This window comes from Phocoena sinus, chromosome 11 (genome assembly GCF_008692025.1).
Source record: "Phocoena sinus isolate mPhoSin1 chromosome 11, mPhoSin1.pri, whole genome shotgun sequence".
NCBI classification, from domain to species: domain Eukaryota; kingdom Metazoa; phylum Chordata; class Mammalia; order Artiodactyla; family Phocoenidae; genus Phocoena; species Phocoena sinus.
In genome coordinates this window covers 13317604-13340230 of record NC_045773.1, presented here as the reverse complement: position 1 = coordinate 13340230, position 22627 = coordinate 13317604, and the positions used below count along the sequence as shown (strand labels likewise).

At 40.3% G+C, this 22627-nt stretch overlaps 1 protein-coding gene across 1 annotated transcript in view; it reads left to right on the top strand.

The window, feature by feature from the left end:
• The window catches only part of CNTN4 (contactin 4), a 984995-nt gene that overhangs the window by 463576 nt on the left and 498792 nt on the right, over positions 1 to 22627 (top strand). The window contains exon 4 of the mRNA XM_032650303.1: positions 6355 to 6496. Coding sequence (XP_032506194.1) covers positions 6442 to 6496 — 55 coding nt within the window. The 5' untranslated portion in view covers positions 6355 to 6441. The remainder of the gene's footprint in view (positions 1 to 6354; positions 6497 to 22627) is intronic.

The window sequence follows — 22627 nt, the reverse complement described above, 5'->3', positions numbered from 1 at the left end:
CTTGGGAAGCAGTTCTCTGAGGGGAGTAGGAGTAGGTATTTAAGCTATGTTTATGTATTACTTTAATAAAAGTAAAAATTAAATACAGCTTTAGAAAGTAGTACAGTAAGTGATTACCTGGTGGAGACTATGAATGGTGAATATGTATTTGTGGCCTGGGATTACATTGCAGTAACGGCACCATACATAGAGCTTAAAAGCAGTGTATCTCAGACAACTTTGACGCATGAGAAGATGATGTCATCTGAGAAATTGTGAGATGTCTAATTGGTGATGACAAAGGCAGAGTGACCACCATTCATTTATTGAATTAAATCTTTTGAATATGCACCGTCTTTCTGATGTAATGATGCAACAGGACTTAAACGATTTTTAGAAACAGTCTGATCCAGACCACTTTTATTGGTGAAAAAACTTGCCCAGCGAGTAAATAACAGCACTGAGCTACGAACCCAGTTGTTCTGAATCTCAATCCAGTGATCTTTTGAAATAACACACTTTGATTATTGCAATGACTTCAGTTCTTGTTTTTAAGATGGTCTCCTGAGTAGCAAAGTGTAAAGGTCTAACATCAAAGGAGAGCAAGATTTTATAAGGAGAATATTTGTTTAGAAAGTGGTAGTGCATATATATTCTAAGAAACTTTAATATGGGACTTTTCATAAATAGTGTGTAGAATTCTTTTGTCTCTCAGAATGTCTAAAAGATATCCTTCAGTGACTGAGTTGATAAGATGTTGGCTAGCTGGCTTTTATGCCAGAGTGTGTCTTAATGTAATCATCATATTTCTGGTTAGAATTGCCACAAGTGGCAGACACCATTTTGCCTAGAAAGCCTTTAAAAATGGGGATAATTGTCTCCATTTAGCTGACCCTCTGTCCTCAAAGTCCTCTGTAATGTGATCTTATGATGGAAATAGAGTCCCAATCAGCCACTGAGTAGCTGGGTGCCATCTACATAAGGAATTCCATCTCATGCATGCCTACCTGTTGGTTAATAAGTGCAGTTTTCCCAGTGTATTATCCAGTCCTTTTTATATCTTCTTTATACTTAATACTTTCCTCTTAATACTTTCAGATGCTTGGGACAAGCAATCCAAAGAGAAACCAAGCAACACACATGTTTTCACATTCCTGGCAGACTACTTATTTCAGTCTCCACTGAAGTAGGGAAGACCTCAAGGAAATAGACATGGAAATATGTTTCTTGTAGAAGATAGAATAAAAAGCTGGTACAAGGAGAAAATCTATTAAGCTAATTTGATTGCTATGAATTTTCATTATCCAAGAGGAACCTGTAGATCAGATACCATAAGGATAGAAAGTATAGATTATTTGTACCCCTAAGTTGCCATATAAACTAAGTTATATCGTCAGTAATCTTTTCTACCCAGCTGAGTTGTCATCCTTTTGTGGGCAGAGGCCTTGACCTTGACTCTTTGCATTCTGCATATTACCATTTGAATAATGAGCACTCAATAAATATTTGTTGACTGACTAAATATTAAGATTTGACTGTATGCCATTTTCCCTTGAAATGATTGACAGGTTGCTTTCTGAGGAAGCTGAATGTGTCTCCTGCTTTCAGTTCTGCTCACCGCTTCCTTGCCATTATGATTGACTGCACCGCTTATTAGTTAATTGTAGAGTTAGAAAATGCTCAACTCTACACTGGGAATTGTGGATGATCCTTTTTAAAATTCTTGCCTTAAGAATGGCTGCATCCTAAATAATAATTAGGAAGAAAACAAATGTTCCTGTTGTTCTTACGTTTAGAGGGAAAGAAGCATTCCCAGCTGTGCTCTCACAAGCAGTTCTGAATTCACACTAGTGAAATGCACTCTTCGGACAAGGGCTCAGCTCTGAAACCCATGCTCTACTTTGCATTATGAATATTATGCAGATTCTGTATCTCTGCTCCCTGGTATCTGGTTTCTATTCTGCAGAAGGGCAACATGAAAAGCAGAGTTAGGAGGGTTACCACCAGAACTTTATGTCTCCCCTTTAAAGACACATTGCTTTATTTACATTTCTGTTGCTGTGGTAGAGAAGAGCCCAGTACTTGAAGTATGAAGACCTAGATTTGAATACTGGCTCTGATGATTTCTAGATGTTTGACCTTGAACAAGTTCCATTCATAATCTAATTTCCAAGATTATAAGTTTAAAGAGGATTAGTGATACCTGACCTCCAGGGTTGTGATGAAGGTTAAATAAGAAGGGAATGTAAAAGTACATAGTAGATCCATGAAAGATGTTAAATTTATTCTTTCATTTACATACTATTTATTGACTGCCTGCTCTGTGCCATGTAATTCTCCATGAGCCTCTTAAATACCTATGAAAAAACAAATATTACTACCTTTGTAAAGTTTAAAATCTCGGAGGGGATTTGAATTAGAATCTACACAATAAGAATAATTGATATTCACTTTCAAAACATAGGTCAGTTAAATCTTACAACCACGTGTGAGAAAGATAGGGCTCATGGTATGAGTCCCAAACTATAGATAAGCAAATATGTTTACAAAGGTTGTGGCTTCCCCAAAATTGATAACTCGTAGCAAAACCAGGAAGAAAGAACTCAATTCACTTGATTCCAAATCCAGTGTTTTCCCATTCTGTCTTACTGCCATGAGGTTTTGAAAACTGTGTTGAATATTGGAAGTATACTTCGTAATTAGATTTCACCTGTTGAGCAGAAGAGACAAGCAATGGGGAAAGTAGATATTCTCTGTTTCTGGGGACTGCATGTAAAGCAGATCCCCATACAGGGAAACCAAGTTTATTCAGAACTTCTCCCTGTTTAAAGTCATTTCCACCATCTCCTAGTCTTCAGATTCAGGTCCAAACTCTTTAATATACATTCAAGGCTGTTCGGGGATCAGGTACCTGGCTTAGGCAGTGCTGTACTATGTTTAGCAAGGGTGGCTACTAAGTGTCAAGGCCCTGACCTTGGTGCCTTCCGTACCCTCTCACTAATCCTTACAATAAGCCTGGATGATGGGTATTCTTGTTATTTTACAGATGAGCCACACAGCTGGAGAATGTAGGGCCAAGATTAGAGCACAGGTGTGAGTCCGCCCATTGTGCTCCTTCCATTTTCTTGTGTTGCAGTAACTTGAAGATTCTCTAAATTCTCATGTCTGTCAGTTGCCCTTGCCACTCGGCTTAGAATTTCCTTTCTCCCTCTTACTTACCCTTTAAGACACAGTTCGAACTGTTAGCCCCTTTGGAGAGCATTCTTGAAGCCCCTGCCTTACCCCACCCCCTGGCTCAGTTAGGTGATGTTCCTTTAGCATCCTCAGCACCTTGTCCTTAATAGATTTACTATGTTAATCCCACTGAAATATAATGCCTGGTTTAATCGCCTTTCTTGCCAAGTAAACAGTGAGCTCCTTGAGGATAGGGCTCTTACCTCCATCACCTCTGCACCTCCACCCCTAGCATTGTCCCTGCCCCCAGTAAGCACACCTGCTTCTTTGCTGAGCTGAATTAGAGCATTTGGATACCAGCAGAATTTTAATTTAGCAAAGTGCTAAAAGCAGTCATTATATGATGAGACCCTGCATGTAGGTTCTTGGAAACCAAGATGTTTAAGGAAGAACTGAGTCATGATTTGTCTTACACACTTTAGACTGAGTTCTTTAGCATGACTCTTGCTATATAAGAATTGTTTGAAGTGTTGGAGGCTGGAGGAGTTTGGCTGTGTGGAGCAATGTGTACAGATAAACTGTGGGGTTCTCAATTATTCATATCCTTCTGGCTCAGCCAGAGAAAGCAACCCAGTCCTGTTTCATTGTGTGGCCCCCTCCCCAGGATTCACGAGTCTAATTCTTGTTCAAGGTCCCACAGTTAGTGCTGAGTACACTACCTTTTCCTACAGCCACCTTAGGGTAAACCAGAGAGAGCTCCAGGCTGCAGGGGAGATCTATTACTGCCACAACTCTCGCCTCATCCCACAGCTTGCTTTCTGGTTCTGGCAGAAAAACGGAAATTATGAAACTTTGTATCCTGCACCACAGACCCACATGAGATTCATCAATCTTCAGCTCCCTTCAGAAAACCCTGTGCTCTGGTTAGGACTGCCCACCAGACGAATTACCATCAACGACCCCATTACTTCTGATTAGTGAAGGTGAGCCTTACCTACCTGGATGTAAATAAACGCCAGTCGGGTTCTTGAAATCCTTCATCCTTAAAAATCTACAGCTCTTAACAGAGCACACACTGTAAATAGCATCCTATCTTGAATTAAATCTTCACGGTGTAATTGGATACATTTTCTAAGCTAATTTTAATTGCTTCAAGAAACTGCTTAACAACGTAGATCAATCCTCTGGTCTGAGATGACATTTCCGTCGCAAAATTAATTATTAATACCCTGATCATTTGCTAAAGACATTAATAGTTTTCATTGATCAGCACATCCTGTTTATCTAAAATGGCCTAATTACCGTGCATGTCAGAAGAGTATCTGAACATATCCAGTTAGAGACACGGCCCACTTTTCACCCACATCAGCACATCAGAAGTTAAGAGTCCCTTTTGTCTTCACAACATATCTAGTCTGGCTTTATCAGAAACTGAGCTATTTAAGGACGCAAAAGAAAGACGAGTTCTCTAATGATGGTTCTTCACTTTCTGTTCGCTTCATGGTAAACATAAAGGCTTCTGAGTGACCACGTGGCATCAATTAATGCTAAGAGCCCTTGATTGAGGAGCTCATGTTAGTCCATGTTGATCCATGTTCTCATGTAAACCTGTGTTCGCTCTGGTAAGTGGCAGTGAGAGGAGAAGACCCAGGTTATCATCAGCTTAAAAAATATCAGGGCTACAATAATAATCATATCTAGCATTCGTATGGTGCTGTGTGGTTTTCAAAGAGGTTTCATGTACTTAACCAGGACGTTTCTTTTGAAACAACCTTGGGAGAGAGAGACGGGGTGGGGTACATAACCAGGACCTGGCAACTGGTTACCGCCCTAGCTGTAAACAGAGTGTGTCTTCTGCTTTCCTAGATTTCTCCCTTATTTGGTTAAATGATGAATAGGAAGAAGCATCATTCTCATCTTTGAAACACCAGTAGGAGCTCATCTCCTTTATGAAGTCTGGAAACCGTCCTCCTTCCTTCAAAATGGCATGTTGTGTTGCAGTTTTATGAAACTGCAGGTAACTGACCCCCCTGGAGTAGGAGAGTCTTACGGCTGCATACGGCTGGGATCTCCATTTTGGCAGGTCCCGTGCCTCACTAGTGTCTGGCAAGCGAAAGGCACTCCATAGATGCATAAATCCACGTCTGGCTCATAGGATGGATGGGAGAAGGGATGAGTGGATGAGAGCAAGCCAAGCACAGTGTGAGTTCTGTTTTACCGAGGTCATGTTGCAAAACTGTGGTACCTGAAGGCAATTTGGTGGTGTTTGGCTCCCTCGATGTTTTAAAAGAATCTTTTGAAGTGGTTTCCAACATTTAAAACTTGGGAGATTTTCAAAATACAATAATGTTTTCAACTTTTCTTTGAAAAGTTGTAAGTGCTTCTGCAACCCTAGGTCTGTGCCCCACATGTTAGCCATCAGCATGAGCTGGGGGGGTACCTGCCCCTTCAGACAGGATGTACCCTTGCCCTCCCAAGGGCCCGTGAATGCTGCCTGCTTCACCCATCCACCTACCTGCTTTGTACATCGTACACAGAACAAGCAGCCTCTCTTCACCACGGAGTTCTCCTGTTTTAAGATTCCTGGCTAACGGAAGAATGACTGTTCTTACTCATGCTCTAGATTTGTCCAAAAGAACCTAGTAGACAGCTACTCATACTTAGTAGGATTTTTCTCTGTAGGCACTGGAGCTGCGTATTTCTGTTGCATTTTGGGGATGAAACATGGAGCATTGGGGGAAAAAAATGTTTGAGTTGATGGGGTAGTTATAATTTTTCACACATGTAACTCCATTCTAAGACTTCAGAATTTATCTTTAAAGTCCACCAATGCTAGCCCTGTTTTGTTCAGTGGAATTCCTTCTGTATTCACTATTTTGGGTGTATTATTAATTGGAAAATAAATAAGAATGGGGCCTGGAAACTAAGGGACTGGAAAGGGTTGGTTCACATCTGATCAGAAGCTGTTCTTACCTGCGCTCAGTAGCCACAGGGACCTACCAGCTTCAGTCTCTGCCCAAGTATTATTGGGAAGAAGGAAAGGAGCCGTATTTGCTTCAATTCAAAATTTAACATGCTTTCTCTTCTTCAAGAGTAGCTTTCCAGAAGCATTTTTATTTGTACTCAAGTAAGGATAAATTTTCAGAGCGCACAAGGAGAAGTATTCCCAAATCTCATTATATTGTCTCTTCTCTCCCACAGATTAAAGGTTGAATACAACTTAAAAGAAACAGCTATTTTATTCACTTGTTATTGGACTTGAAACTCCTTTGACCTCAGAAACTGAAGATGAGGTTGCCATGGGAACTGCTGGTGCTGCAGTCATTCATGTTGTGCCTTGCAGGTAGAGTGTCATTTTAGAACTTTTTGATTTAAAAATGCCACTGTATTTCACACTAATTCAAAAGCGGGCCTTCACTTTAGATGGCGATGATAAAATGGTAAGAGTGCGTGCTACTATGACTAGCGTTTGCTGACACTTCTGAATACTCTCTCCTGATAGTCTTTTAGCGCCTCTTTCCATGGTGTTGTATCCAGAGCTAGACACTGATGTTTCACCCGTCTGTGTGGTCCTTACAGTTGTTTGAGCCGTTATTTAGTTTGAAAGTTGTTGTTTTTGCTCCTTCCAGTGCTGAGTTGCACAGAGATATTGGGCAATAAACCTGATAATATAGAGTATTGCCTCCTTTGATGTCATTGCATGGAAGTTTATCTGGGTGACTCTTTCAATATCTTTGTTGGTATCACTCCATCATTCGATACTTTCTTTTTCACGGCAATACACCTATAGCTTAGCAGGAGCCGGAAAGCCTAGACACAAGGCTTTTACCATACTCTCATGGTCACCCGCTAGACAAGGGCTTTAAAAAGTTCAGACATGCTATTTATTACTTTCTTGGTTTTCTGGAAGATAGGAGCCTACCAGCTGACATACATAACTCATTGTTGACGCTGCCTAAGTCCAGCATGCACTGAGAGTTGGTTTCCAGGTTGGGATGGTGGGTGTCTTTCCAGGTCTTTTTGAAATGAGTCTAGTTCGCCTGTTTTGTTATTCAGTGTGTCAAGTCCAAGAGGGACACCTGGAATATATCTGTGTTTTTACAACGTAAAACAAAAAATGACTTTTGGATCATCATGACCTTGATTCATGCATTCATTCAAATAATGTTATTGAGTATTTTACAAGGAGACAGCTCTGTGTTAATATCTGTGAATATACTCCTAAGCAAGACAGACACAGAACTCTTATTAGCTGCGTTCTATAGTTATATTGACCGACAGCTTGATACGGCAGATTATGTGCAATTGTTGAGTAATTAAAGGTAGTAACGGTAGTGCTTACACGTATGGATCCCTTACTCATGCCAGGCACTGTGCTAAGCACTCCGTGTACTTTTATTTCATTGTCTCATGATCACTAGGAAGTATTTACTCTTTATTTTTACTTTTGTCGCTATTATTATTAATATTATTACTGAAGCATTAAGAAGTTAAGAAACTCACCCAAGGTCACCAAGCCAGGAGGTGGTAGAGAAAATATGGTTCCAACCCAAAGCTGACTAACTCCAGATTCCATAGTTTTGACCAGCTCGCTATACAGCCTTGTGGCTGTCTTGTCGATTTATCCAGTAAATGGTTGCAAATGTACTCTTTAAATTTTGGTTTTCACTCTTCCTGCGTTTTTCTAAATGTAAACCCCCATCCACTTACAAACTTTAGAATGCCCTACCTTCAAATCCTAAACTCTTGCCTTAGTTAGGTTCATAGCATCCTCGCCATTCCCTGATCATGGACATGTTGGCATCTAGCTGTCTCTTTTAGAACTATTACTTTTCTCCCTCATCTGGTCAGGAGCTTTATCTCTGCCCCCTCCCCAAGCCATTGCCTCAGGCTCTGTGCCTCATTTCCTTTTCTCCAGTCTTTTCATGACCCTTGACCCTCCCCAAAGTCCTCAACTGAGATAGTCTGGCTCTAACTCCTCCTGACTCTGGGAGATACATATTCTCTAAAGCATAACATAATGAATCGATTTCTCAGTGTTTGACCAAAGCAATGTGTTTATTTAACTCACTGTGCTGAGTAGATATAAGAAATTAAAGGGTTGAAAATCAAGGAAGCCATTAATCTCCTCAGTGGTGTTTTGAAAAACTCGGAATTTTCACCCAAGATGTGTATCTGTGTCTTTTTTTATTCACTTAGTTTTTTGTAGGAAATCAGTGTATTGATTTTTTGGTGAGTCTTTTGTGAACTGGTTTACATGGCATTAATATTCCCTTACCATATGCCTCCTTTAGTGTAAGTAAAGTCAAGCTTTAATTAATGTTTTTGTTTTCTTGCTATTTGTCTTGATTTTATTAATTTACATAGCACTCGACACTCTGAAGTTTGAACAGATTTCTTTAACTGTTCATTCTTTTCCTTTTCTATACTTCCTTAGTCATATATTTCTTGGTGAGTTTTTGGCAAGGAAAATAATTTATGTCTATCATGTTTGTCATAATTAGTGAATCTCAAATATACTTTTTCCTGATCTTTTTCCCTAAATAAGATAGAAGACCCAAATAAATAAACAGGTTTCTCCTGCAAGGGATGCACCTTGAAAGGTCTGCTAATCATTTAAGGAATTGATTAGTAATTTATGGTACAATGGAAATTTTCTCTCTTACCGAAGCTAGACTCAGTCTCTGACAGTAATTAAAAAACAGAAAAGACTACTGATGAACACAGTAACAAAGAACACATAACCCAACTACCTGGAAGAGCAAGGAAGCTAACAAGTGAATGAAACAGTCTTAAAGGACTAGTGAGTCCTGCTGACAAGAGGGAAGGCTGGTGACTGCAGAAAACTGGAACAAACATGTCCCATTAAAGTACCAACCAGTGCACCGCTCTGGTCCTATATGCCAGGTCTCCCAGCTTTTTGAGTTTTTATGAATAAATCTCCTAATTATTTAACATTGCCAACCAACTCAAATTAATTTTAAAATAAAAATGAAAAGGCTGTATGAAACAAATCAAAGTGGTCTTCCGGGGAGAGGCTGTTCCTAGCCCACAAGGTTGCAAAGTCTGTTTCAAGCGCTTAGTTTTTATTTGTTATTAGACACAGTGCTAAGTAAGTAGACCTTAGGATCTTTCTACTGACGTTTTCCAATAATGTTGTTGCCCTGTGTGTTCCCATCAGTTGCCCTCTAGCCTTCTTTGGGTCTGTGCTCAAATGCCACCAAATTGGTAAGGCTTTTACTGACCACAGTAAATAAATAAAATAAAATAGCAATAATTCTTTTCACCAACATTTTTTTTTTTTTTTTTTTTTGCGGTACGCGGGCCTCTCACTGTTGTGGCCTCTCCCATTGTGGAGCACAGGCTCTGGAAGCGCAGGCCCAGCGGCCATAGCTCACAGGCCCAGCCGCTCTGCGGCATGTGGGATCTTCCCAGACCGGGACACGAACCCACGTCCCCTGCATCGGCAGGCGGACTCTCAACCACTGCGCCACCAGGGAAGCCCTCACCAACATTTTATACCCCTCTTCTTATTTTATTTTTCTTCGGAGTTCTTATCAATATATGAACAACTATAAGTTTTGTCTTTATGCAAAATGTCTTTCCTGACCATACTGAAGCTTTGTTAAGGCAGGCATTTCTGTCTTTTTAGTTCACTGCTGTATGCCCAGTATCTTCAAAATGCCTAGTATATAGTGCCATTCACTAAATAAATAAACATATGTCAAATGAACAGATGCTGCCTACTGACCAGAAAGGAGAGAGAGACCCAGTCTCCAATTTCAAGCTGTACGCTGGACACAAGGCATGCTGTAGTCCCTTTCATGTTAAGGCAGTGAACCAGCCACCTCTGAGGCTAATACATACAACTGTGTTGTTTAAATTAGATAGAAATATATGAAGTATTAAAAGTGGTTATTGTGCCTTGAACTGTGTATCAGTTGTTCTTGGTGCAGCACCCCCTCGCCCATTTCTTTTTTTTTGTTTGTTTTGTTTTATTTTTTTATACAGCAGGTTCTTATTAGTTATCCATTTCATACATATTAGTGTATATATGTCAATCCCAATCTCCCAATCCCCTCGCCCATTTCTGCTTTCAACCACAGCTGGGTTGACTGTCCCTGTTCTGTATTTTTGTTTCTCAAGCCTTTCTCTAAAGTCACAAGCAAGGGGAACTCTGAGAAACTAACTCTCTTCTTCAGTGCAGTCCTCACACAATGGGGCATGAGAATCAGTAGATAAAGGTCTCAGGGCCTGCCATTTAGAAGGAGAACACCTAGGCACATTCTACATGGTTCCTTTGAGGTCCCCAGCAAGACTGAAGCCCCGTTGCCCACAGTACCCTCTTCTGCCTTCTCCTTCTCACTCCTACTTCCTGGAATTTATCTTCCAAATAAACTGTTTCCAGTCCTTCTTTCAGGCTCTGCTTTTGCGGGAATCCAAACCAAAAGCATGCACACGCCAATTAGTAGCAGAAATGCAGCCCAGTATTGGTCATATCAGTAATTAGGATGAAACCAGACAGAAAACATGGTTTTGACAGAAATGATTGAGATGTTGACTGTGATGTGGATCCATATGTGTACATGCACGTAAGGACTTATGTGAGTACATGCATGCCTGCCTCTATATAGATATGCCTGGAAGTATTATCCAGGTCCTGCAACCAGGTAGTTTTAGTCTTTTACTTGCTTTACTATTTACTAGTTTTATTATTAGCCAGCTGCTGGGAAAGTTGTTTTTGCCTCTCTGGGATTCAGTTTACACCTCTGTACAATGAGGGTGTTGAACAGATGGTTACTAACGTTCTTTCTAACTCTAAGAATGTATAGTTATAGCTAAACACATGATTTGAAAGACAGATATGTATGCTGAAGGGTTACAGCTAAGCCTGAAACTATTCATCTAATACGAAATTTCCCACAGATCCTATGCCTTACTGTGTGTTACTGATTCTGTTCACACTGGCAGATTTGAGAAAAAGAATAAAATGGCTGGTCCATATGTTCATATGGAACAAGAGGTGTGAAGACATTTAAAAACCCTCTGTGAATGGGTGAAAAAAATGTATGTTTGATGTAGTCTCAATTGATGTTGGTTTCAGAGAGGCTAAATTTATTCCCATCTCTGTGGTACAGTTTACCAACTTCAGCCGTTATTTCTTTTTGAGAAAGTGCATCCTCTCCAAATGTAAGCATTTTGTTGATCTGTTCACAAAATTTCTGCTGCTGTTACAGCTGCATCTGGGGTGGGCAGGGCAGAAAGCGTCCTGTGTCATTCACGTGAGGCGTATTCTGGGATTAGTGAGTGTTCTCAGAATTGGAGCAAGGAGGAGGCCTGGGTTGAATAATCACAGGGGTGTAGCTTGAATCTATGACAGTAAGAAATGCAAACCAGGGGCCACCACCTGCAGTCAGAGCATGTGGAGACACTGCCCAGTGGTCCTCAGAAGGCATTTTAGGCTTAGGAAGTGTCTTATCACTAAGACTAACATAGGCCGTAGATGGTTTTGGCTTATTCTAGGGTCAGAGAACACAGATGTACAGTAGGAACCTCCAGTATTTGTTGATATTGAGAGTAGAACTCAATAAGCACAATCTTATCGAGTTACTCCTTAATCAAACATTCCTGCAAAGCTCAGGACCTGCCCTAAAACATCCCTGCTCCCCACCATCATGCCCATATAGCCCCATCAGAATGCAGAGAACACAGAAGTGAGTTTCAAAGTTTGACCTCACAGCGCAGCAGCCAGAAACAGTATTTCACTTCTCAAGACTCTCATACGTTTCCCCGGAATAAATAAAAGAACAGACAGCTCTCAAATAATTCCAGACAGATATTAAACCTAGTACTGCCTGTTTTTGCAAAAGTAACAAGTGTTCAATTAAGATCAAAAGAGAGTTGAGTAAATGTCAGTTTTCTCGCAGTTACTGCAAAGCCTAGTTCTGTACTGACTTTTTATTTTATTGTTTCTCTTTCTAAGAAACTGGCTGGCCAGTGCATTTAGAGTCATGCTGACTGCAGCCAAAGAATCGATTTCCTATTTCTCTGTGCTGTCTCAAAACCATGGCCATGAAATGAAGCCAAGGTAGTAGAAAGATTTAGCAAGAAGAAAGCTAATAACTAGATTAAAAAGCAGTGACTCCAGTGAAGAAAATTCAGGAAAAGAATAGGGAGAAGTATACCCAAAAAATAATAAACAGCAAATGGAAAACTCCTTTTGAATATCAGTTTAAGTACTTAAATACATTTCATGGTGGGAAAATATTAATCAGTAATAAAGATGTTGAGGTAAATAGAGAAACTGGCAGCAACTTTATATCCCCACTGGCATGGACGTATAGTAGCAGTGATACAAACCAAAAGTTATTAGAAATATTCAATTTAAGACCTCTCCTGAAGCAAAGTCATTAATGGCTTCATTAGACATGCTCAGCCAGGCTGGTTGTCTTAACTATAAATAAAACTCCCTTGCTGATAGAGTCTGGGACATGTTGTATTAAAAAAAAAAAAAGATTGAAGTCTGTTGAATGAAATAAATTAGGAAGAGGGGAGAAAAACAGACAAGTGAAAAATCCGAACATGTATGCATTTAATATCAGCTAATGTGATAATGCTTGGTTGAAATGTGGGATCAATGATACTGCCTCAGAGGTTGAGGGCAGGTGAAGGAATAGCCGTGGCATCTCCTACCACACCAGAAGCAACAGCTGGAGATGAAGTGGACCTGGAAGTTAAGAGCATGGGTTTTGAAATGAAATAGACAGATCTGCCACTTACCAGCTGTGTGATGAAGCTATTTTCTCCCCCTAAGTCTTGGGTTGCTTTTTTCCCCCCACGTATAAAATGGACAAAATAAGTGTTTGTTGGGGTGTTTATGAGGATTGAGATCATGTATATGTTCTCTGTACTTAGTGCAGTGTCTGATCCTTGCAAGCAACACTGAGTGTGAGCTGTCATTCATTGAGTCATTTAGCCCATATCAGAGGACCTGCCAGTGCTAGGATGTGCTTCTCTAAGAATGTAGTTTAGCTCTAAGTGAAAGATCATCTCTGTCCTCTTTGCACTGCTGCTGCTGCTGCTGCCACCACTATCAGCTTCTTAGCACACGGGTGTCTCACTCTTCTTCAGTGGTTGAAGCAGAGTTCAGAGCATCTTTGTCGCCCTTCCCCCACCTTTACAGATGTGACCTCATCTATAAAATAGGGATATAATAATAATGATAAGCTTCTCTGAAAAATAAATACCTAAATTGATTAAACTTATTTATATGTGTAGAGCACTTAGGAAGATGTCTGGCTTAGTAACATGAACTAAGTGTTACTTGCTGTTAATTAACACCATCATCATCATCATCATCACCATCACCATCACCATCACCATCACCACCAGCAGCAACAAGCCAGGGGGCAGCCATATGCATGTTTAGCAGCCACAACTTTTAGGGTCTGCCTCCTGGCAGCAAGGCCCCGGGACAGGTGCCAATGGAGCCAACTATCTGGGGGCCTGGCACTGGGAAAAAAGCTGGGGAGGTGTCTATGATGGGCCTCCTAGAAATTTATCAAGTTGCAGAGTTAGGGGTTCTAAAACGAGAAGGATCTGGTGGTTCAAAATGATGGAAGATTTTTAAATGCATTTTGCTAAGGAAAAAAAACAAAACAACTACGATAAAGAAAGGAGCACATAGAAGACCCTAATGCATGTGATGGATTGGGCTCGAGCAGACTCCTTTCCATTCTTTTCACCCCCCAAACTCCCATTAGTGATGTTAACCATGTATTTCATCTGTAGCAAGAACAGAGTTTGATGAGGATGTAGCCCCACACCACCCTGATAATGCCCTTAATTTGTTTAGCACTTGTTAGTCTATAAAATATTTGTGGAACAGTGTGTTTAACAAATCTGTTAGGGCTAGAGACAGACACAATAATAACATTAAGAGTAAACGTCTATTGAACATTTCTGTGCCAGATGTAGTATCATATTCTTGAGTGCAATGTCCCATTTAACCTCAGAACAACCCATTTCCTAGATAAGGGCTTACATGACCTGCCCAAGGAATTAGAGCTCATACAGGTCCTGCTCATACAGGTCTATCCAGCTCAAAAGCCAGGGCCTCTAACAGTTATGCTATGATATCTACTGACACATAGTACCTGTCGTCATGGGGCTTACCATCTTGTAAAATACTACAAACCAGTGGTTCTCAAAATGTAGTCCGTGGATGAACAGCATCAGCTGGTAACTTATCAGAAATGCAGGTTCCTGGGCCCCAGGCCAGACCTACAGAATCATAATCTCTGGAGGTGAGTTCACGTTCCCCCTTCAGGAGACTGATACTTCTAAAAGCTTGAGAGTCATAGTAAACGGTCTTGAGAGGCAAGTCAGGCAGAAATTGTCATTATTCCAGTTTTACATATGAGAATCTGAGTGGTCAGGGATCTGCTCAAGGTTATATTCCTGACATCAGTGGCATCAGCTGGAAACTAGGCTTTCTGATTCATAACCCAGTGGTTTTCTCTTCCCCCAGTACACATGCTGCCTTTTTACTCAAGTCAGTCTGGCTTTCAGGGCAACTTATTGAATACCTGACGATACAAAGGAAGGGCTTTTTATGTTGAAGAGGTGTCCTGAATATTGAAATGATTTAATTTTTCTGCTGAGCCTAATTTCCTTGCCTGTGAACCACTACAGGTATTATATTGGCCTGTGCTCTTTCTCTGTTTTGTGATGTAATGAACGCAAAAAAGATGTTATTTCTTAATTTTAAAGGGAAATAGAATTACGTTGCAGCATGTTTGGAGAGCAGAAAATAAAGGAGGAATGTCTCCTGAGCCTACAGCTAGAGTACAATTACTGATCATTTTGGTGAACAATAAGGTGTGAGTTCTGTGCTTAGAGAGATAAAAGAAAAATAGTTTTCTTATTTCGCAAAACCCCTAGTGGATTGCTGGGATGTTTTGTCTTTTTAGAGTAATCAAGAATCCTTTGCCTTAAGAAAGGTAACAGATTATTTTGTTTCAGAAAGAAATGATTCTAAGGCAGAGGGCTCACCCCTTCAGATCTCAATTAAGACTTATCTCAGAGGTTCTCATTTCTAAAGCAAGGTTTTGGGAAATGACCACAGAGGACTTCTCCTCTACAGACTTAAAAATTGTGCTCAAATTAGCCATATGTGGCTATTGCACCCTTGAAATGTGGCCAGTCCAAACTGAGTTACCGGAATCTGTAGTAGTTTCTTAGGGCTGTTGTAACAGATTACCGCTAACGTGAGTGGGTTAAAACAACAGAAATGTATTCTTTCACTATTCTTAGACTAGAAGTGTGAAATCTGATGTTGGCAGGGTCATGCTCCCTCTGAAGACTCTAGGGAAGGATTCTTCCTTGCTCCTTTCTACCTTCTGGCTGTGGCAGCAGTCTCTGGCCTTCTTTGGCTCGTATTAGATACATCACTCTCATGTCTGCGTCCATCCTCACATTGCTTTCTTTTCTGTGTCTGCACTTCTGCCCTTGGATGTGGGAAACCTACTACAAAGAAGGAATATAAAATGCCTCATTGGTAATTTTTATATCAATTATGTTGAACTGAATATGTTGGGTTAAATAAAACATTTATTTTGCCAGTTTGTTTTTTCTTACTTTTAATGTAGGTACTAGAAAATTTAAAACTACCTATGTGCCTCACACTATATTTCTGTTGGATAGCAGTGCCATTGAAGATAGAGGAACTAACCTACTAATTCTTAACATATAGCTGTACCTGAGAATAATTCCCTCCTTTTCTTGTCTTTGTAGAAGTAGAAACCCTGGCTAGTAGCCCCAAAGGGAAGTTGACTGGGGGTAAGTGTAGAAGGGAGAGGTACAAAATGTAAATTCACCAAGTTGCTGATTCAAAGAATAAGGTAAATGCTTCCCCTTACAGATTTTAAACTTTATAGAGGTAGGAATATTTGTTTTATTCATTGGTTTTAAGAGGCTTATGGGATAGTACATGGCACAGAGCAGGCACTCAATAAATAGGATGTAAATGAAAGAATACATTTAACTGACATCTTTTGTGGATCTACTATGTGCTTTTCCATTCCCTCCTTGTTTAACCTTCTTTTTTTTTTTTTTTTTTTTTTTTTGCGGTACGCGGGCCTCTCACTGTTGTGGCTTCTCCCGTTGTGGAGCACAGGCTCCGGACGCACCACTGCGCCACCAGGGAAACCCTTGTTTAACCTTCTTAACAACCCTGGAGGTCAGGCATCACTAATCCTCTCTAAAATTATAGTCTTGGAAATTAGACTGTGAGAGGCTGTGGAACTTGTTCAAGGTCAAACATCTAGAAATCACCAGAGCCAGTATTCAAATCTATGTCTTCATACTCCAAGTACTGTGCCCTTTTCTGCCACAGGGCCTCAGAGATGCCTTCATAGAGGAAAGAATCACCGTCTTATATCCAGCAAAATCAGTGAAACAGTAAAGACCAGAGGACTTCTTAAAAAGTATTTCCAGAGAGCTTGCAAATTGCATCAACAAAAACAGAAGTAATTTATACACAAATATTCACAGCATGATTATTCACAATAGCCAGAAAGTGGGAACAACCCAAATTTCCATCAATTGATGAATAGATAAACAAAATGCCATATGCCCATGCAGTGGAATATTATTCAGCCATAAAAAGGAATGGAGTACTGATATTAAAACATGGATAAACCTTGAAAATATTATACCAAGTGAATAAAGCCACATATTCTATGAACCTATTTATATGAAATGTCCAGAAGAGGTAAATCCATAAAGACAGAGTGAACCAGAGCAGAACTTAGGAGGGTTTAGGGTGTGATTTTTAGTGGATATGTGTTTTCTTTTAGGGTGGTACAATATTCTGGAATTATCTAATGATGATGGTTGAACAACTTTATGGATATACTGAAAACTACTTGTCTTAGTCTGTTCAGGCTGCTTTAACAAAATACCACAGACTGGGTGGCTTGTAAACAGCAGTTCATAGTTCTGGAGGCTGGAAGTCCAAGATCCAGATGTCACCTTGATCAGTTTCTGATTAAAGACTTCTTGCTAATCGCAGATTGCCCACTTCTCTTTGTGTCCTCATATGGTGGAAGAGGCAAGGGATCTCTGGAGTCTATTTTATAAAGGCACTGATCCCATTCGTGTGGGCTCTGTCTTCAGGACCCAATCACCTGTCAAAACCCCACCTCCTAATACCATCACATCATGTCACATAAGGCATGAGTTTTCAACACAGAATTTGGAGGGATGCAAACATTCAGACCAGGGCATCACTTAATTGTACATTTTAAGAGGGTGAGTTATATACTGTGTGAATTATATCTCAACAAAAAATAAGTCTTCTGAGAAACAAAACTAACACAAGTGCTACTACCTCCTGAGAGAGCCTGTCTTGCTGTCAGGAAGTCAGGGTTATTGGAGCCAACTTCCCTCAGACATGATTCACAGGGTTATAAACCTGTCCCTTATCTTAAAGACAAATTGACTGCACTGACCAAGGACACACAGATAATTAGTGGCATAATCCGAGTCCAAGTTTCTCAAACTCCAGGCCTCGTCTCTCTTCCACTTCCAAGGGGCAGCTACTGCAATAAGTGAAAAAGAATGAGGGACAAACCTCCCTGGGAGCATGAACCCTCTGACTTTAACTCACCTGAGGTGTCGCATTGGATCCCTCTGGAAGCGAGTAGGAAGAAGGAGAGCTTCTGTGCTGTGAGAGGGATCTTGAGGAATCAGGATGTGCACTGACTTCACCACTTCACCGATTTTCAATTTTGTCCCATATCAGCATCTGTAGGGAGCAGAACATCTTTTCATTTCCTGCCTGTCTGTACCAAACACCCTGGGGGCCAAAATTAAAAACCCATAGTATTGACTATGTGGTTACCACACACGCCATCAGAGGGTTATGTCCCAGACCAAAGTATTGAAAATACTTTTGATACAAAAAGGGAAGGCAGTTGCCTGGATTAAGAGTGCCTGAGGGAAGCATGATGTCATATATATTATTTGAAAGGTATGAAGGCTGTAATGCGTACGTTGCTTGAACTAGTTAAGTAAAAGGAAACAAAAATCAATATAGACTCCCTCGTTTCAGCTATAGTGCTTCCACTTAGATGACATCTACACCAGAAAGGAATTAACACAGCCAGAAATGTATTCTGCTTGTTGATGTGGAAACAAATGTCAAAACAAACAACTTAGGATCAACCTGAGATACTACAGAAGAAAGCATTACTCTTTTCTAAGGAACTTTGAAGGCTAGGCCAGTGGCTAACATAGCAATCCCTTGCAGCAAATACGTTACTTCCACAGTCAGAGATTCACGGGCTGTCAAAGTTGTGCTCTCATCCAGTCTGTCTCTACTTGGGCAGATTTGAAAACCAGTGAACTAAAAGATTAATTCCTTTGCCCAAGTTCACATGGCTAATGACTTTCACAGCAAGGGTTAAATTGAGAAGGTTTGATTTATCTTTCTCACAATAATAACTTTTTCTGATTTCAACTCGATAATTGTTTTCTTGTTATTATGTCATAACAAGTCTAAACTCTATTTATGTAAATGGACATGGAATTTTATTATTAGAAGTGTTTAGGACAAAAGTTTTTGATTGCCTTTTTCAACTATTTACCCACTGGAGATGGTGGTTTTTAGTAGGTTGTCTAATAATCCCCTATAGACTTTTGATAGAGCAGCAAATAAATTTTGAGAACAGATTATTTTCTTAAAGTTAGTTAGAACTTTTTATTTCTTTGAAAATATTTACACATTCTTTACTAATTTATTCACTTACTTGGTTATTTACTAAGCATCTATTACATGCTATGTGGTGATAGATGTTGGGCATACAAAGTTATTTGTGGTTTAGTCCCTGGTTTAAGGCGCTTATAATCTTGATTTTAAATCTTGAACTTAAATCCAGATTTAAGTGAGAAATCTAGGCAAAATACACTATTCTTCTCAATGAACCATAATGTTAAAATATCAGAAGCTATTTCCTTGGTACAACCTATAGTGGAAAGCACCAAGATCCTGGGGCTGAGATAAATCTGGGTTCAAAACCTTTCTCTAAGTATAGTTACTAAATGTATGAAATAGAAGAAATTGCTTAATTCTCTGAGAAATTAGATGTAAAATACTTAGCACAGTGACTGGCCTGTAATCAGAGTGTAATAATAATAAAATGGGCATAACCTTCTCCCCCTTTACCACTGAGTCCCAATACAAGCGATGTACTTCCATCTACTTGATAGAGTCCAGTGGATCCTGAATTACATAGTATGAATAAAGAGGGAAGAGAACAGTGGGAGTGAGAGAGAAGGAGAGAATGCCAAAATCTGGCCTATCATGAAACAACTGTGGAGGAAAGGTCAAAAGTGATATTGTTTAATTTTGTTGTGAAGTTGACTAAGAAGGGGCCAGGTCACAACTCCTTTGTAGGTAGGGAAGGAAAAGAAGGCAGGATTGATGACCATTTCTCTTATGTAATTATATTATTCTAAGAATAAATCTGTATCTTGTTCTCTGTATAGCCATATAGATACAAATGTTTATAAGCATTTTATTACTGTATATATACCCACTCTCTCGGGCTGTATGCTAATATTTGAATTAGAGAATTTTTGAAATAGAGAATACTATATCACCCATCTAATACTTTATTAACTATTAATAATTATTATTTTACCTGATGGTTCACATTTCTTACCATTGAAACATTACTTAGAGTCCTGGGCAACTTATTCATTACTGATGATGATGATGATGATGATAATAATAGCAGCAATAATTACTGTCCAGCTGTCTCCTCTAAATCCTCTAAATACATTATATAAATTATATTGGACCTAAGATGGCTAATATCATCATTTCTGCATTATAGAGGGGCAACTAAATTGTAGTGGCTGAAGATCATGCAGGAGTGGCTTCACCAATACCAGGTGTCTTACTCCTACTCTCACCTGGTCAACACCAGCCTCAGACCTTAGCAGGGACCTTCTGGAGCAACACTCTTCCTTTTCTAGGTCGTCTCCTGAGCAGGAACTCAACCTTTCTATCCCTCCCCCAGTGTCTGTGCAGTTTAGCCCTTCATCATCTTCCTCCCGAGTTATTGGTTAACCCGTTACTCTGGAGAAAACTAGATTAAAATGTGTAGATGTTACCTCCCAAAATTGCTTTATATTTTGTATGCAGTCGCAGTGTAGTGATCCTGCTTTCTCTCCCAGGAGGTATCTTTCCTCCAGCTCCCCACATTTTATATCCCTTCCAATTGTCTCTTTGTTTTTTCTCCACCCCCGGGGTAATAGTCATTATCTCTCCCTCTGACCTACCCCTGCTCTGTTCTTTCTCCCTTCCTCCTGCCTTCCTTTACTTTCTCAGTCTAATTATATCTTAGCTTAGAATACAGATGTAAAGCTAATGAAATTGTCTTTAAACACTCCTTCAAACTCCCAGCTGTTCACCTCCCTCTGTGTTGAAATGAGTAAAGTTTTAATTTATTGGTTTAAAACTCACTAGGCTAATGTATTCATATATGCAGATGCAGTATGCACTTTGTATATGCTATCTTCTGTGCTTCCTTTAAAGGAAAGGGTGAAATTCTCTAACAAAGTCTTATCCACAGAATAAAATACCGCCCCCCCATGGGAATAATGATAATTCAAAGAACAGAGCAAAACCAAAATAAATTCCCATCTCTGAGCAAAAGAGTAAATAATAAAAATGCAGCAGTATTTGTCTGGGTCAACAGTTTTTGCCAGAACTTGATGTGATATTCTCTGTAGAATTTCACTGAAAAGTTACGAACTTCTGCTAAGACTGGCAAATAGGAGTTGCACACAAGTGATCTTTGTAAAATAAAAATTGTCAAGTAAAAGTGAATTCTCCCCTCTCCTCTTGTTTCTCTCAGGCAGAATTCTCGGACACCCTCTTTGGGAATGCTTGTCTCCCCAGTGGTGTGATATTTGCACAAAAACTTGGTTTTAACATAATATTTATCTAACTGGAAATAGAGTCAAGTTTGAAGTTGGTGCTCTGTATTCCTTGTGTTTCCCTTATGATTTCATAGACTTGCTCTATTCAGTAGCATTCAAGATGAGGAAAGGGGGCCCTGAACCAAGATGGTGGAGTAGAAGGACGTGCTCTCACTCCCTCTTGCGAGAACACCAGAATCACAACTAGCTGATGGGCAATCATCGACAGGAAGACACAGGAACTCACCAAAAAAGATACCCCACATCCAAAGACAAAAGAGAAGCCACAATGAGATGGTAGAAGGGGCGCAATCACAATAAAATCAAATCCCATAACTTCAGGGTGGGAGACTCACAGACTGGAGAACACTTATACCACAGAAGTCCACCCACTGGAGTGAAGGTTCTGAGCCCCACATCAGGCTTCCCAACCTGAGGGTCCAGCAACGGGAGGAGGAATATCTACAGAATCACTTTGAAGTCTAGTGGGATTTGATTGCAGGACTTTGACAGGACTGGGGGAAACAGAGACTCCACTCTTGGAGGGCACACACAAAGTAGTGTGCACATCAGGACCCAGGGTAAGGAGCAGTGACCCCAGGGGAGACTGAACCAGACCTACTGGCTAGTGTTGGAGGGTCTCCTGCAGAGGCGGGGGGTGGATGTGGCTCACCATGGGGGCAAGGACACTAGCAGCAAAAGTTCTGGGAAGTACTCCTTGGCGTGAGCCCTCCCAGAGTCCATCGTTAACCCCACCAAAGAGCCTGGGTAGGCTCCAGTGTTGGGTCGCCTCAGGCCAAACAACCAGCAGGGAGGGAACCCAGCCCCACCCATCAGCAGTCAAGTGGATTAAAGTTTTACTGAGCTCTGTCCACTAGAGCCACACCCAGCTCTACCCACCACCAGTCCCTCCTATCAGGAAACTTGCACAAGCCTCTTAGATAGCCTCATCCACCAGAGGGAAGACAGCAGATGCAAGAAGAACTACAATCCTGCAGCCTGTGGAACAAAAACTACATTCACAGAAAGATAGACAAGATGAAAAGGCAGAGGGCTATGTACCAGATAAAGGAACAAGATAAAACCGCAGAAAAACAACTAAATGAAGTAGAGATAGGCAACCTTCCAAAAAAAAATTCAGGATAATGATAGTGAAGATGATCCAGGACCTCGGAAAAAGAATGGAGGCAAAGATCGAGAAGATGCAAGAAATGTTTAACAAAGATGTAGAAGAATTAAAAAGCAAGCAAACACAGATGAAAAATACAATAACTGAAATAGAAACTACACTAGAAGGAATCAATAGCAGAATAACTGAGGCAGAAGGACGGATAAGTGACCTAGAATACAAAATGGTGGAATTCACTGCTGCGGAACAGAATAAAGAAAAAAGAATGAAAAGAAATGAAGACAGCCTAAGAGGCCTCTGGGACAACATTAAACACAACAACATTCGCATTATAGGGATCCCAGAAGAAGAGAG